Genomic DNA, 17,631 nt, shown 5'->3' on the forward strand with positions numbered 1-17,631 from the left:
GAGGATTTGGGCACTCTAGCTGATTGACGACCTCCTGTCCACATAAAAGGAAGACTGGTGCGCCTGAAAGCTGGACTTCTGACCATATTACTGACGACCAGGCCGGTAACATCTGCTGTCTCAAAACTGAGAGCCCCCTGAAGATGGACGACTAGAAGCTTAAGGCTTACCCGCTGGCAACTGCTGTGGCTCAGTTTTCCCCAGTTCTTTCACCAAGTTACTGAGATCTTTTCCAAATAGCCACTTTCCCTGAAAAGTCAGTTTAACTAGATGTGACTTTGATGCTGCATCCCCTACCCAATGCCACAACCAGAGTTGCTGACATGCTGTGACAGCCAAAACATACTGCAGGCCGTAATATGTCAAACAGCATTCACCAAGTAGGCAAACCCCGCTTCAAGCTGAGTGTTTGGCGCCTGTCTTGTGTTGCTGACTACTGATGCCACTTCAGGCATGCTCTTGCCATGAATGAGCTCCACACTTATCGGTTGAAGGCCCCAAAGAGGCCACTTCAGCGGTTTGTCTCAGCAAGCCTTCTAGCTTCCTATCCTACGGGTCGTTTAGGGCAATGTCCCCTTCTACAGTCATCGCCGTAACCAGGGAACTCACCCTGAGAAGCTGCAATTTATTTGTCTCCTCCAGCTCTAACTGGTAGAGGTAAGTCTTGACTCTTTCTACTCTCAGCCCTGTGTCTGGAGATAGAAACTACTGAGGAGCTGGACTGGATGCCAAGAGAGATATGTCTCAGCTCATAGAACTGAAAACTATCTCCATCTGCTGGCTGATGGACACAACTATCCCACAGGTTCTGGAATAGTGGAAAGATATGTAATGGAGATGGGGGGAATTTGAGGTGAGAAAGGGATGGGATTGGATATAGGTTTTAAGTTTGTATAGCAAAAATGTTGCTATACTATGCATATTTGGATTAGGCATGTTGTTCTGAAAATGGCTGTTTATAGCTATTCTGCACGGCTTTAGATTCTTAATTTGAAAATTTTCAATTTGTATTCTGTATCTTTTATCTTTTCGTTACTTTTTATTCTGTAATTTTTTTAGGGATGCATTTTGATTAAAATCATGATTAATGGTATGTTCCCCAGCAACACTGCAATTTCTTGCGACTCTGGTCAATGGAGTGTTATGTAACTTTTCAAGAGTCACAAGGAGCTACAGTGTGGGGGGGAGGGAACAAAAAAAACTCTTTAATTGTGTGTTGCCCAAAGTTACAAGGAACTGTGGGGGAGGAGGGGGTAACAATAAACCAACAACATACCTTTAATCACGCGATTAATCACGATTAAAATTTTGAACGAAATGCAAACCTAATTTGGATATTTTCGCTGCTATTTTCTTGTTGGAATTCTGTATGTTCACATGTACAAAAATCAATAAAAAAAAAGTATTTATTTAAATAAAACCTATCCCTACTTCAGGAAGCAAATGAAAACCTGGCACTTCTCTCAAGCCTTTAATAAATATGGTACTATCCATTCAATATCTGGACTAGCCTCCCACACTCCATATACCTAAGACTACTAGTTCCACATACCTTACTCAACTACAAGAAAAGGCTAAAGAAACTAGGGCTTTTCAGCTTGGAGAAGAGACGGTTGAGGGGGGATATGATAGAGGTCTACAAAATACAGAGTACAATGGAATGGGTAGACATTAATTTTACCAGATACTTGCACCTGGGCTGGACAATCTTGGAAACAAGATATTGGGCTTGATGGACTGTCAGTCTCTCCCAGTACGACATGCTTATGTTTTTATCCTATGGTATTGGGACACACCACAAACATTAAGGCTATATTTTGTATAGTCAGTTTTAAAACAAAAAGGTGAAGATCTCTTAAAACAAACTCTAGTCCTGTCTATATCTCAATGTAGGAAGCAGATCCCAATAACCTGTAGTACAGAGCAGGACCTGTGACAGTAGCATCTACACACCTTACATTCTCACCAACCTTGTCAGATAGGCTCCGTTTTTCTTTGCGATCGCTCTCTTCAACTTCCATATTTTCAATCCCCGAGTCCACATCCACCTGAGACAGGCTGAAAGCAAAAGCACAAGAACACAATGCATGATCCATGAGCTCTAATCACACTTTATACCTGATATTAAGATGTCAACTTTTGTCAAGTCGATTCTCAAGATTACTTATTGCCAAATATGAGCCCAGATCTGTACATGAGGGCTCCAGTGTGACTCCAGGCAATTCAATCCTAGCATTCAGATGGCAGCTTTAGTTATTCACGCACACACCACAAACAATGGTGACGAACTGAGAGGGAAGCAGTCAAATCTAAAGTCCATGTAATAAATTTGCTTTATTTGATTATTCAGTGAATTATCTCATCCAATGGTTCAAGTGATAAATACGACACGACTTTGTTGTGGCGAGTGTGCCTGTATGAGGGGTCTAGAACCTGTATTGGTACAATATTTATGTATTCTCAATGTACTGCCTGAATACTTGCATGTGTTCCTGCTTCATGTGATAAAGGCAATTGTAGCATTTGAATCACATGAAGCAGGAACGCATGATTGAGCTGTTGGAAGTGTTCAGACAGTACACTGAGAATACATAAATAAATCCTATACAGGTTCTGGACCCCTCACACAGACACAGTTGCCAAAACAGAGCCGTGTCAGGTCACTGTATTCATTACTTGAATCTAGAGGAAAGGAGCGATGGGGTAATATAAAACAGACATTCAAATATTTGAAAGGTATTAATATACAAACAAACCTTTTTCAGAGACAGGAAGGCAGCAGAACTACAAGACATGAACTGAGATTGCAGGGGGGCCAACTCAGGAATAATATCAGGAAGTACTTTTTCACAGAGAGAGAGGTAGACTCCTGGAATGCCCTCCCGTGGCAGGTAGTGGAGATGAAAAAGGTAACGAAATTTTAAAAGGCACGGGATAAACACAAAGGAATTCTGTATGGAAAGAGCATGGAACAAAGCAAACTTATTAGTACTTGGATGGCAACTCCAGTAATTTGGAAATAAAGTCAGTGCCGGGCAGACTTCTATGGTCTGTGCCCCGATCATGAATGGACAGATCTGGATGGGCTACAGTGGGGCTTCGATGGCAGCTCCAGTAATTGTGAAATAAGGCCAGTGCTGGGCAGACTTCCTCAGTCTGTGCCCCAAAAATGGAAAGAACAAATCAAGATCATGTATGCATATGTATTATCTGCTGGCATCTATGTTACCAGATAATCAAATAAAGCAAATTTATAACACATGGGCTCTATATTCACTGCTTCCCTCTCAAGTTGTCAGTGTTCTTTATGGTGTTTGTCTATCTATGGAGTCTGATCCTCTTCTTTTTGCACTTCAACTTTAGCTATATAACAACATGTGGGGATTATTTCAGACCAGTAAAATGCAAGGCAGAATTTTGGATTGTCTTATTTTAGCCTGACAATTCCCCCCTATTACTCTGGGCCTCTACTGGGCTATGATATCATGAGCTTCCTTTCCACCATGGATGGGTAAAAACACAATTTGGAAGGAAATTCGAGACATGAAAACTCTGACTGCTGAAAGAGTTTCTTGGAGGCCCTGTACTATCACTATGTGGATGAAAAGATGACTACAGTGTCAGAACAGGTTGACATCTGGAATGAACACTTAGCAATAGCCTTAGAAAAAACAGTCCTACAAAAAGGTGGTCTTACACTCTATGTGCAAACACTACCTGTGATTCTCCCCGGAACTACGGATCCTTAAGCATCAAGGACATAAACTGGAAAGAAAACGGCAGTGCACTGCCAGGTCTTAATAGTAGCCAAAAAATAAATATTTCTCTCAATGTATTTGACAGGCTGTACGTTCAACCAAGCAACTATTTAAAAAGAAATGTGGTCTACTGCAACCCCCTTGACGGAACCAACCTTTCCAGTCACAACTGACCTACAATGATTTTGCCATACTTTGCCAACAAAATGAAAAGGTCTCCATCAGGATCTATAGGTTGCGCTATCAAACCTCCCATGAGCCAACGAGAACACCCTTGAACCCTGGGCTTTCAGCCTGCTTCTCTAAATATTTTGCTTCTCCTCCACTGCAGGGCTTGGAGATGTAAAACTGAGGTTGTCCACCTTATATCTTTTCATTTCACAAGAGCTCTCATGTCAAATGTGACTTTTTAATACTTTACTGTATGTGAATATGAATTCTCTGCCTTTACAATCCCTTTCTTTTCAGTTGACTGTGAACCCATTGCACTTCCTTTAAGACTAATTTGGGTGGCTAAAGCAGAGAGTTTCAAGAGGAGGAAAAGCATTCTGCACCTTTTTTCACAAGCCACGCTGTCAATATCCATGCTCTGGGAGCGGGAGAGAGACTGAGATTGTGTCTCCAGACTATTGGACGGTGAGCTGCTGAGAGAGCTGACACCTTCACTGCTCTGGCTTCGATGGGCACCTCCTATATGAAAGCAACAAACCATCAGTTACTGCTCAGGAACTCTCTTTACAGAATTAAAAAGGTTAAAAAGAGCAGATCTGTTAGAATTACATATTGCGCAGGAACAAATAGCTATAACATTTACAAAACTACCCCCCTGGAGAGAGTCTCACTTCAAACTTATCCCCACAACCATTACCACATCCCCTCCCCCATCCCTATAACCTTCAGCTATTGAAGATCAATGGCAGGATCTTTCTAATTATTCACTCAGTGTTTGCATAAGTGTGTTATGGCAACCTTGGCCACACTGATTCTTTACAGAAAGTTACAATTAGAAATCTGCACATTTTCTAGAGATCCCTTGTCCCTAGCACAGTGCATATTTTGTTAATGAGAAGTAATCATATACTTAGTATAGAAAGTGTTGTACTGTTGCTAAGAGCTCCATAGTGATGGAAAGATCTAGAGAATCCTCATAATCAAAAAGGAGAGAGAGGGGAAATTCTAAGACTTCACCGATGGAGGATTCTACAGGGAGGAGACTCCTTAGACACTGGAGAGGAATGAATATTGCCATCCTATAAGAAGACTGTTTCTAATCATAAGCTTGTTCATAAGGGATGAAAGGAGCTGCACAGTTAAATAGGATGGTAAAAAGAGGGCTGGGCTGCCTGATTATGGCTATGTTGGGTTAGTATAATGGTAAGAAGTCTCTTGAATGTTTATGTTGTTGTGACAATGTTCTTAATTGTTTATACTTCAACAGATTATAAGTTTTTACAAAAACATGTTTATGTTATCAGAGTATGGTTCACAATGTTTGGTGAATCTATTTATAATGGCAGTGCACCTCAATGTACCTACCAAATGAAGATGTAAGCAAGTGCTTAGTCTGGAAGTCTGGTATACGAGAGCATGGCGTATCTATGCATCAGAGAAGTTGATAGCAAAGATATGGATGAGGTATTCTTCACTCAAGGAGATATGAGCCCCCTTTGAGCAGTATATAGGTCAGACCAAAAGGTCCATCTAGTCTAGTATCCTGTTTCTAGCAGTGGCCAATCCAGGTCACAAGTATCTGCTACTGACACCCAGGATAAAGCAGTGGCTCCCCCCCCCCCCCCCCCCCCCCCACAACATCTACCTTAATAATGGTTTATGGACTTTACCTCCAATAATTTGTCCAACCTCTTTTTTTTTTTTTTTTTTTAACACAGCTACATTAACTGCTTTTACCACTTCTTCTGGCAATGAGATTCAGAGCTTAACTATGTGTTGAGTGGAACACCATTTTCTCCAATTTTATTTTACATGTACTACTATGTAACTTCATGGAGTGTCTCCTAGTCTTTGTATTGTTTTTGAAGAGTAAACAAATCAATTCACATTTACCCATTCCATTACACTCAGGATTTTGTAGACTTCTATTATATCTCCCCCTCAGCCATCGCTCTTTATGCTGAAGAACCCTAACCTCTTTAACCACTCTCATATGAAAGGAGTTCCATCCCCTTAATCCATCCTTCTTTCTAGCTCACTTTCATTTTTGGTGTGTCATAGCTGGGTGGTATATGTCCTGATGAAAGTATGGCACCAGAGTATGGCAAGGTGAGTCAGATCAAGGATCTCTGAGCCCAGTATCCCTCAATGGATCTGAAGAGTCCAATTAGGGAGTTGCCTCCAGCTGACAAATACCTGGCAGATCCCAAAACGTAGGTCAAATTTCTTATAGCTCATTTCTGTGTCAAGTTTTTTTATTGAAATTTTTAAAATGACAGCATAACAGAGACAAGTTTACAGAATGCAGAGCAATGCATTTGTATTGAAGTTAAAGTTTCTTGACATTTATAACAACAAACAGAAACAGAATTATACAAAGTGAGCCATTGCGCAAGACTATGTCAATGAAAATATGGATAAAAGAGGCTTCAAAGTAACTTCATTTGAAAGATTACAAAGTAACTTGTAGACAGGGGTAATAGCCTTTGAGAAGACTGTAAGAATTATACCTACCATTCAGAAGGCCTTTTTTGTGAACTGCCATATCTTTATGAACGGGGAAAGGAATAAGTGTTCTCTCTGGTCCCCTTTTGACCCAGATCCTCCTTTCCCACCCCATATCTCGAATACTGAATAGGGGGCCAAATATCCTCTCTCTAATTTAACCCATTGTACAGAGGGATGTTCTATATAGTGCTCCTGCATAGCCATCAGTGCTGCTGCTTGATAATCTCTCTTTAGGTCGGGAAAACCCAACCCTCCCTTCATTTTATCTCCCTGAAGTCATGCCAGACTTATCTTTGGCTTCTTCTCAAGCCACAAAGTCTCTTAACATCTTATCCCAAACTTTAAACTGCTAGACCAGTCTAGACTATGGGATTTATCAGAGCTGTCATCCCACAGAGCAGGAGGGAAGATACAACACCTTCTAAGACTGTGTTACAAAAGGCACTGTTCTACCTAGCTCAAACATCAAGCTTCTCATGTTTGACAAAAGAAAGCAGGGAAAATTATATTGCAGCTCTGCAAATGCCTTCCAGGGCAACTGTCCTGCTTCAGCCTAGGATGCCCTCTGTGACCTGACAGAATGAACCCTAAAGGCCCTAGAAAGCCTGTGTCCCTTGTGAGGACCATAAAAGAGGACAAAAAAGATCCAACATTCAAAAGGATTACTGATTTCCAAACAGTGGAAAAGTGCTCTGTGAACATTCAACTTATGGACTGCCTGTGGACAGTCCCACCACCAGGTAGAGAAACCAAAACATCAGAAGAGAAAGACAAACTAGGGTCCATGCAAGAGTGCACCTACAGCTCCAAAATCCTTATAGCCAAACAGATGACCACAAGGAAAACCACTTTGAGTGAGATCTTTCACAAAGGCCCACCAAAGTGGTTCAAAGGAGGGCAAGGCAATGACAGACAACACCAAACTGAGCTTCCATAGTGGCACCCCCCCCCCCCTTGGGGATCAAATCAACTTACCCCCTGTAAAAAAATAGATAAGTTGCAACAGAGGCCCTACCAACTTTGCCTCTGAGTGAACTAAGCACCAGACAGAGATCCAGACCACCCCATAAGAATGATGAGTGGAAATTCTGCCTTCAGGGGGCCACCCCACAGCTAGAGCAGCAAGTCTCAAACACCCTGATGAAGGCCAGGGAGGTGGAGGATCCCCATGTTTTCAGCAGCATGGCAATGACTGAGGAAGAAAACCCCTTCAGGCACTGCCTTTCAAGGGCCAAACTGTAAACCAGAAAGGGACCGGCCCTTCGAAAAGAAGATCCGGTCCTCTCACAAAGAGGACTGAAGAGGAGCCAAATCAAGTCATTGTACCAAGGATGGCGAGATCAATCTCACGAGATCAGAATGACCAGAAAACAGGTGCTTTGCAATCCTGTAAATCACTCAATTTATCAGGAGCTGAGGGCTCAGGCTACCCCCAGGCATCTAGCCCCACCAACCCAGACTCTCTCATATGGCTGTAGAGCCTAGGGAATTTGGAATTCTAGCAAATCGTCAATAAGTTGAACACAAATTCCCAAGTATTCCAACATCAGGCAGAAGGCTGCCAGATTAAGCAGCTGAGAAAGTCCACCTCGCTACATGGGCTACCAAGAGTGCCAATAGGAAAATTCCACCAATGTCATAGCTTGTCCAACTCCAGGGAGACCTCTGCACTCCTGGTGGCTCCCCGTTTGTTGAAATAAACTGTAACCATACCATTGTTAGACAACACATGCATCTCTTGATTCTGAATTATAAGAGGGAAGTGACCTCCTCCTGATAATTTATGAACCACTCAGCCTCCTGGGTTGACTGATGTCCCTGAGCCACTCTGTCCAAACTGTGGACTCCTCTAAAGACTCGCATCTGTAATGACCACAATCCAATCCACCAGGTCCAAAGAAAAAAAAAAAAAAAAAAAGAGTGTTGAATTCACCATCATTCTAGGTGACTCCAGATTGATGCTGGCAAGGGGAGCCAAACATCAAACAGTGAGACTACGGGGACCAACAGGACAGCAGAGCATGCTGCAGAGGCAGCATGTAATCTCTTGCACACAGAAAAACCTCAAGGGTTGCTGCCATAGATAGGACCAACTGCATGCAGATCTTCTTGGAGCTGGGAGTAAAGCTTGCTCGCTTGGACTTGGAGAAGGAAGAATTACCCCAAAGCGGGTATCAAATCATACCCTCAGATTCTTGAGGACCTAAACTGGTTCCAAGTGGCTCTTGGTAAAGTTTAATCAGCCAGCCGAGGTTCTGAAAGAAGATCACCTGAGCAGTTGTTCTCTTGACACTCTACTCCAAATTGGCCCAAACCAGCCATTTGTTGCGATAGGGATGTACTTCAATCACTTCCTTGCAAAGGAACTCTGCAGCCATGACTTTTTACAGTGGTAAAGATCAAAGATGCTGTGGCCTGGTCAACAGGAGCACTCCGACAAGGTAACCGAACAAAAAGTCTCCATCCAGAAATGCAGAACCCTCAAGGAAGCATTGAACCCTTTGAGAAACAGAACTGGCTGAAAAGTCCCGTCATATGGTCCCTATCTAATCTCCTGTGGTGGCACTGGCTCGATGGCTCCCACAGCAAGTAGACAACGCAAGGTCTCCCTTATCACAGTAACATAGTAGATGATGGCAGATAAAGACCTGTACAGTCCATCCAGTCTGCCCAATCATGGGCTGCTTTGGTCCTGCTCTGCAAGGGACAACATAATGGCATCTGAAAAGGGTCCTACAAATTTGAGTGTGCAATCCAACCAAACCACCTCTGGGATCCGTTGATCAAAGGTAATAATGGTCCACACCTGTTGAAACAGGCAAAGCCTGCCTCCCACCAGTTCCACAAAGGTGGGGCCCCACTGAATCTCATTGGAACCCCTTGGCCCCTTTGGCAGGGATGATGCAGAGGAAAGAGCCAAGACGGTAACCAAAACCTTTTTTTTTTCTACTTTAGCTAAAACAGAATCTGCGGCTAAAATTCATTGCTTGCTTTAGCCAACTAAGCCATGGTGCCATAGAACGAGGGCCACTTATCAACAGGCTCAAACGGGGAGTGCTGAAGCACCTGAAGGACCAGAAAAAGAACTCAGTCCAGAAGGAGCAGCTAAAGAAGACTCCTGCAAGCAGCCCTGAAAGCAAGCCAGGACCCCCACTGGACCTACAGCACTAGCCCCATGAATTTCCCTCCTGCCAAAAAGCCAGAAAGTGGCCATAGAGGATGCAACAGCAACCCAAAACCTCACAGCAAGCCAGACTTAAAAACACACTCTGGCAGACGCCGATGAGGAAGAGTGTAGTTAGACTCTGGAACTCGTTGCCGGAGAATGTAGTGACAGCAGCTGGCCTTATGGAATTTAAAGGAGGTTTGGACAGATTCCTGAGGGAAAAGTCCATTGAACATTATTATTTTTTTTTTTTGGGGGGGGGGGGGGGGGGGGGTGGGGGTTGCCGGGTTCTTGAAGCCTGGATTGGCCGCTGTCGGAGACAGGTTGCTGGGCTTGATGGACCCTTGGTCTTTTCCCAGTATGGTGGTGCTTATGTACTTATGTACTTAAGAGTGCTTCCCGACCCAAAGCAGGGAAGCCACCACTAAAAGTGAATAACCTTTCTTCCTCAGCCGGGCCCTCTCTAGGGCCAGGCTGCAGGACCAACGGAAAGGGGGGAGGGAACCTCCATGGCCACTAGGCCCCGACAGAAAGACCTCGACACTGATGAAATCACAATAGCGCCCTAACCAGGAGCATCACGAGATCTGCATACATCGGAAGACATGGCCAGGCTGGAGACCAGGATCACCCTGCCCCAAAGGTCTGCCACTCTCCCCCACAGCCGGCCTAAAATCAGCATGGGGGAAGGCATATGGAGGTCTCTCGCTCAGACACAACCATCGCAGGGCAAATAGATCCTTAGAGTCCTATGCCCGGCGGTGGCTGAAACACCAAAGAACCGAGACATAGGACTAGGCCACCAGCTGAAAACGGTTCGACCAACCGCTCCCTCTGCTGGAAACCAGAACATACCGACTGAGCAAGTCTGTCTCCATATTGAGGGACCTCGCAAACCAGCTGAAGGCACAACCGAAGTCTCACTGCCCCGTCCATTAACAAGCTGGACTCCTCCGCCAGCAGACTGCTAGGAGTCCCCCCTGTGAGGCGAAAAAAGGCAACCGCCGCAGGCAAGACCGAAAGGCCCAAACGGCGGCATTCCCAATAGTGGGGCAAAGGCCTCCAGAGCTCAGCTCACTGCACGCAGCTCCAGAGGATAAAGGGCCAATACCCTCCTTGGAGACCAAGAGCCCTGCACCAAGGAACTCCAGCAAAGGGCACTCCCCAGCCCGAGAAGCTGGTATCCATAGACACCACCTCCCAAAGCAGGCTCGAGGAGGACCTTCCCAGGGTCAACGACTGGGGAAGCAGCAACCCCCCTCATGCACTGATTGACAGCCAGAGAGCAAAAGAGCCAGATGCCACCGCTCTCTGAAACCTGAGACCAGCGGCTGAACAGGGCCCCCTAAAGCGGCCGCATGAGAGAAGAAGGAACCCCTTCCATGGCCGCTGCCATAGATCTAAGGACCTGCATGAAATACCAGGCCTGTGGCTGGTGACAAAGCAGGAGCGAGAAGCTTGGAAGCTAACTTAAAGCGCTGTCCCTCTGAAGAAACACAAGCTCAACGGGAATAAAAGTTGGCGAGCTGGCTCCAGCCTGCTCCTGCTGAAATTAAACACCCAAACCAGACAAAAAACTGAGGGTGAACCAGCGCTGAAGGGGTCTCTACTCAGGTTAGGCAAGAAGAGACCCGGAGCCACCCAGGTACAGAACACAAAAACCTGTGTCTCCGCAGAAAGACCGCCACTATGAGCATGACCTCAAAAAGGGTCCTCGGGTCTGACGGAACCAACTGGCAGGGTCCAGAACAGGAATGAACTGCCAAGACAGCCCATAGCGGGAAAGCGAAGTATGCCTCCCTGAGATCTAGAGCGGAGAGAAACTTTCTTTCCCAAACGGAGGCGATCAGAGACCTCAGGGCCGCCAACCGAAAATGGATACCTGTGGATCCCTTGAGATCCAGAATGGGTTGCATTGTTCCCGTTTTCCTGGGAACCCCCAAAAAGGATGGAGTACCGACCCAAACAGCGTTCGGCTGGAAGGACAGGAACAATGGCCCAAAAGGATAGCAGCACCACCACTGCCAAGGAGACTGCAAGAAGAGACGGGCTACCAGAGGAGAGAACGCCAGCCAGACGCCAGCACCCCGAAAATCCAGCACCTAAACTCAGGAGAAGGTAGTCCACACATTCCAAAATGCCCGAAAGTGGCTCCATGGCCCAGATGGACCAGCCAGCCAGGCCACCCAAGAATGGCCTGGAGACACCAGCCACTCACCCCGAGTGCCCTGCTGGTTCCTGGTTCCCTGTCCCTTGGAAGGGAGAATGCCAGGCTTGAAACCGAGCCCTCTGGCCAAAATTCTGAGGACCAGACTTACCCTTAGTGCTGACACGAAACCGGGCACTTGCCGAGCCCACAGGGCAGTCCAAGAATGAGGAACGTCCCCTGGCAAACGCTGGAGCCCGACTCACCAAGCTCCTGAACCAAATCGCTGAGGGTGTACCCAAAGAGAAAGGTGCCCCAAAGTGGAAACCTGACCACGCAGGCAGGCAGAACTGGCAGCTTGTGGTGAATGCCAAAGACATACCCTAGGTCGAAGCCCGAAGAATGTCATACACAGCATCCACCAGACAGGCAAAACGTACCTCCAACCAGGTAGCTCGAGGACTACTACAAGAAAATACAAGCTCTAGCTCTAATACTTTCACAGTAGCTCATATATAATTATATTTTTTGTTAAAGAGAAAAGCCCTCAGAAACCCATGACACTCAGTCTTAGGTTTAAAACACTGTTACTTAGTTTGTAACGTTGTATGCAGTGTTTAGTTTCTATCCATAGGGCAAAAACTCTTACATGTGCTTTTGAAGCACTGGATTGGCAATGGCAAAGTGCTGCTAGACTAAATGTGCTCGAATGAAACTTCATTTAAAGAAGCAATTGTGAGTAGCTCGAGGACTACCCCAGGAAACAGACTGCTGCTGCCACTGCAAACAGGCCCATGCCGCAGCCCCTCGACCCAAGACAGCCCGCAGCGGGAACGACAAAGGGCTACCAATAGAAGCCTGCAGCTCCTAATGCAAACACCTCCAAGGCGGGCTACAAGGTCTGATTCAACTTCCCATCTCCCAGATTCCGCAAGGCAATGCCGCCAGCAACCAGGAAGGGAAAATTCAAGATGAACTGCAATCACCGAGTCCAAAGTAGGGAACAGAGCTTCTCCTTCTCCCTGCACTAGAGAAAAGAAGTGGGCCATGGTTCTCCCAACCTGCAGGCCTGAGTCAAGTGCACTGTACATTGAGGTAAACAAGCCCCTGAGGCCCTAGGCAAGGCTAGCCGCCCGATTCTCCTCCAGAGAACCCCAAGGGTTTCGCTATGAGAAGCGCTGCTAGCGCCACCGAAAACAGGGAGCCGAACTCCCCCCGCTGAAACAGACCGAGCACCCAAGGGTTATCCCCCTCCCCCAGAGGGAGCTCACCCTCCACCAAGGGCTCTGACAGAGGAGACCCCATAGAGCAGCCCAACCGCAGCAAAACAAAATGAAGACTCCACGTGTTATCTGCGGCGAACTCCTGGGAGCTGGCGGGGAAAACCCTGTCCCCTGTCCCCCAGGAGAAGCTAGGGCTGCTGGAGAAGGGACTACTTGCACCAACCCAAAGTCTGGCAGAGCAGGAGAACAAGCCCAGACCGGCAGGCTCTGACTCAGGGGGGCCCTCCCCGAAGAGATCCCCACTGCTACAGCTGTCTGCACAGGCTGTTGTGCCGGCAGAGAACAAAATGGCTGCCATTCCCGCCTCCCTCTGAGGCGAAGCGCCGAGACAATGCACTGGGGACCAGAGCTGCAAGAAATGCATTGCTGCGGCTGAGGGCGCTCTGTGTGCGTGAGCCCCGACTCAACCCCTCCATTCGGAAACCGGACTGCACACTGTGCAGCAGCCCGAGGAGGAACCCTGCCCGCTGCGAGATGGGCAGCTCTTCGCACTCACAGCGGGGGGTTGTCATGAATGAAGATTGTCACAGCACGGGAAAGCATGTGTCTTTCTTGTGCTCTCTTTTTTTTTTTTAAACCGGAGCGCAGCACAACTCAACCATAAAGCTCTTTTTTTTTTTTTTTTTGTAAGCACAGACACAAATCGCTCCCAAGGATGTCCTGAGGCCCAAAGCACTGCACAGAACACCCTACCCCGGGTCCATGCTCCCAGGGGACACAGCCACCCCCGTCACGGCAGGGCACAGCACCACTGGCCCGCCAAACTCACTGCGCTGCCTGCACTGTTCCTTATCTTCTGAAGCAGATTGGTTGCTGATCAGGCTACCATAAGAATGCAGAACACTTCAGGGGGGAAAACACGACAGGGACCCAGCACCACCAGGTATGTCTGCCCACTATGCTCAACCGGGAACCAGTTGACCAACTGGACCAGGAGCAAGGCCTCAGATTCAGAGACAGAGGAAGTCTATCCATCCACCTGCTGGAGATAGAAGATACTGAGGAATGAGCTGCTAGCAGGGTGCTATGTAGAGGTGCTCAGTTCTGTATTCTCTATTTCTACCTGCTGGTCGATGGACATAACTACCCACTTGTCGTGGAATAGTGGGAATGAACGTAATGGAAGAAAATTTTGTCTGTTGATACTGTGCCTCAGAATTTTTTGATACATGAAACATTGACATTACACATTGGATTACTACAGATAACATGGTAAAACATTACCTCCTAAAATATTCAACCTCACAATGCATCCTAGACCCTTGCCCTAGTCATCTCATGAAGGAAGCTCCTAATATATTCATTAATCTGCTCCAGCAGCAAATCTCCTTCCTACTAAGTTCACGGCACTTTCCCTGAAAATAAAGGATCTATTATCCTAACTCTTATACAAAAAAAAAAAAAAAAAAATTCAATCACCATAACTGATGTAACAAACTACAGATTAGTAGCCTCCATTCCTTTAATGACAAAGGTGATGGAAGGTATAGTTGCAGAACAAATTATGGACTACCTTTCACATTTCTCCCTACTACACAAATCCCAATCAGGTTTTAGACCATACTATAGCACAGAGACTGTCCTTACTACTCTGGTATCTAATTTCAGGAAAGAAATTAGCATAGGGTCCAAGAACTTAATAATTCAGTTCAATATGTCTAGCACATTCAATGCCGCAGATCATAGTATCTTGTTAAACATACTAAACAAGTTTGGCATATGTGGCACAGTCCGCAAATGATTCCAAGGATTCCTGAAATCAAAGGGAACTTTATCCCCCACCTTGGTCACCGGACTATGAGTAAAAACAGAGAGAGCGAGAGAGTAACAATGTTACTATATATCTATATCTAGCTCCATCCTTCAAAAAGAACATCAAAGATATCTTACAAAAGGCAAAATGTGTCTTAAATTTGATGGAAACCTGGGCCTCAGAATTCAAACTAAAATTAAATAAAGACAAAACTAAATTCACGATCATTACCAATCTATTTGACCAAACCAACTACAACAGTTTCACAACAGACAACGCTTAATTACCCATTGACAATAATCTGAAAATTCTAGGAATAATTAGAGACAAATATTTAACATTTGAGTTTCAAGTTTCCTCAGTAATCACAAAATCTTTCAGGTCACTTTGGAAACTCAAAAGGATCAGACCTTATTTCTCATCAGAAACATTCAAATTATCATTAACCTTATCCCAATTTGATTATTGTAATGTCAAATATGCCAGCTGTAAGGAGTACCTGTTGGAAAAAAACCCCAAATGGCTCAAAACACTGCAGCTTGGTTCATATACAAAATCTCTCATTTTTAAAGTGCCACACCTTTATTAATCAAGTTACACTGGCTTCCCATCAAAGCGAGAATCAACTTCAAATTATGTGCCTTTATCTTTCAAATCTTAAAATGACACAGCTCCAGACAAAGTAACATAGTAGATGACGGCAGAAAAAGACCTGCACGGTCCATCCAGTCCGCCCAACAAGATACACAAAAAGTAGCACATATGAGTTTATCTGCCATTTTCAGGGCACAGACCACAGAAATCTGCCCAGCACTAGCCCCGCCTCCCACCACCGTCTCTGTCACCTAAACTCGGCTAAGTTTCTGAGGATCCATTCCTTCTGAACAGGATTCCTTTATATTTATCCCATGCATGTTTAAATTCCATTACCGTTACCATTAATAAACTTACCTCAAAGAAACGCTAAATATGAGGCAAGAGACTCTCTCAGACTTTATCTCCCAAATTGCAAAAAAAGTGGTCTACAAAACAGTTAACTCTGCAGACTTCACATACCTAGGAACCAAATGGTGGAACTCCTTACCACCCAAAATAAGAAGCATACAGGAATAAACCAAAGTCCGCAAAATCCTTAAATCATTCCTCTTCAAGCAAACCCATACAAAGAGCCACCGTAACTCAAGCAACTAATTCTGACATTTCTACCCCGCATTTTCGCAAGGAAGCTCAGGTTCACTGCGGCTTACATAACAAATTAAGAAGAAGCATTACAAGACAATTAATATTAATACATGAATACAACTATTTAAAAAATTCTTATATGAAAACTAATAAAAATATATATTTTTTTATTTGCATGAAGTCTTTATTAACATGTTAGACATATAATAAGAAACACAAAGCCACATGGGCCATACAACACGCTCCATCTCTGCGTAATACACACCATTATACATCATTCTTAACCTTCCACATGTAACAATATAAAACTTCAAAACTTTATAAACTTTATTTTAGTTTTCTGGTTCCCCCCCCCCCCCCCGGCATCACACCCCCCTGCTTCTCTAAGGCCCCATCAAGACTCTTTTTTTTTTTTTTTTTAATTTATAGAAGTCTTTATTAAGTATTGTTAACACATAAAGCATATGCAGTTCCATACAATACTATTTTGGACAAAGTATATTATAACTAACAGGAACTACTAAACAAACAAGACATCGGGTACATTGTACGTGTCAGCTCTATATCTACTATCAACTTGACTTCAAAGATTTTTTGGTTTTTACAGGTTACTTCCCGCCCCCCCCCCCCCCCGATCCCAAACCCACCCAACTTTTCTCATGTCCCCCCCTAAACCCGCCCCATCAAGACTCTTAATGCTGTTTCCCCTTGCACTACTTACTCTATGCATTGAGGATGAAAGGTTCCTAGATCGAGTGCCACTTATTCTTCTGGTTACGACGCTCCGCTAGGAGCCTCTCTATTTCACAAACATGCCTCAGCTTATTAAGCCATCTCACTGTTGGAGGAGTCGAGGGCTTCTTCCAACAGGATGCTACTACCACCCTAGCTGCACTCGTGGCATACCGCATCAATGCCTGCTGGGCCGATGAAAAGCCCGCAACTTTTGCAGAAAAAAGAAAAAGGGTGGGGCTCCAGGGGACCGAGCCACCCAGCCACTTCTGTAGCCTACTGTAAATCGATTTCCAAAAAGCCTGCATCTTCACACATGCCCACCAAACATGCCCCATGGTGCCCCTAACACCGCAACCCCTCCAGACAAGCCAGACAATGCAGAATATATGCGCTGAAGGTGCTCAGGCGTCAGATACCATTGAAAGAGCACTTTCACTGCATTTTCCTTAAAGGGTACATGAGAGGACACCTTCGCTGTTGCCCGTTCCATCTTCTCCCACTCAGCCTCCTCCAGATCTATGCCTAGCTACTTCTGCCAACTCCTCCTATGAAGAGTGTAGTGCGGGGCCTGCAAATTAGTAATACTATATAGGCGGGATATTAATCCACTTGTCATTGCAGGCCCCTCACAAACCTCCTCCAGGGATGACTTTTCCTGGGTTACCACCTCCCGAACAGTCCTTGTTTTAAGAAAATGTGACAGCTGAAGAAAAGCAAAATCATCTCCCCCCACTATTGGGAATTTCCTAACCACGGCAGGGAAGGGCAACAAAGAATCCCCATCAAACATTTGGCCCCACATTCTCAAACCTTCACCATACCATCTATTAAATGCTTCCCTCTCATTCCCAGGATAAAATAAGTGGTTAAAAGCTATAGGTGATAAACGTGATAACACGCACCTCCTTTTAGGAAATAGACTGTCCCAA

At 45.2% G+C, this 17,631-nt stretch overlaps 1 protein-coding gene across 2 annotated transcripts in view; it reads right to left on the minus strand.

The window, feature by feature from the left end:
- The window catches only part of UBE4B (ubiquitination factor E4B), a 151,256-nt gene that overhangs the window by 92,880 nt on the left and 40,745 nt on the right, over positions 1 to 17,631 (minus strand). For both annotated transcript variants that reach the window (XM_030222448.1, XM_030222449.1), the window contains exons 3-4: positions 4,313 to 4,448; positions 1,971 to 2,058 (exon numbers count right to left, since the gene is read on the minus strand). In XM_030222448.1, coding sequence (XP_030078308.1) covers positions 1,971 to 2,058; positions 4,313 to 4,448 — 224 coding nt within the window. The remainder of the gene's footprint in view (positions 1 to 1,970; positions 2,059 to 4,312; positions 4,449 to 17,631) is intronic.

This window comes from Microcaecilia unicolor, chromosome 13 (assembly GCF_901765095.1).
Source record: "Microcaecilia unicolor chromosome 13, aMicUni1.1, whole genome shotgun sequence".
NCBI classification, from domain to species: domain Eukaryota; kingdom Metazoa; phylum Chordata; class Amphibia; order Gymnophiona; family Siphonopidae; genus Microcaecilia; species Microcaecilia unicolor.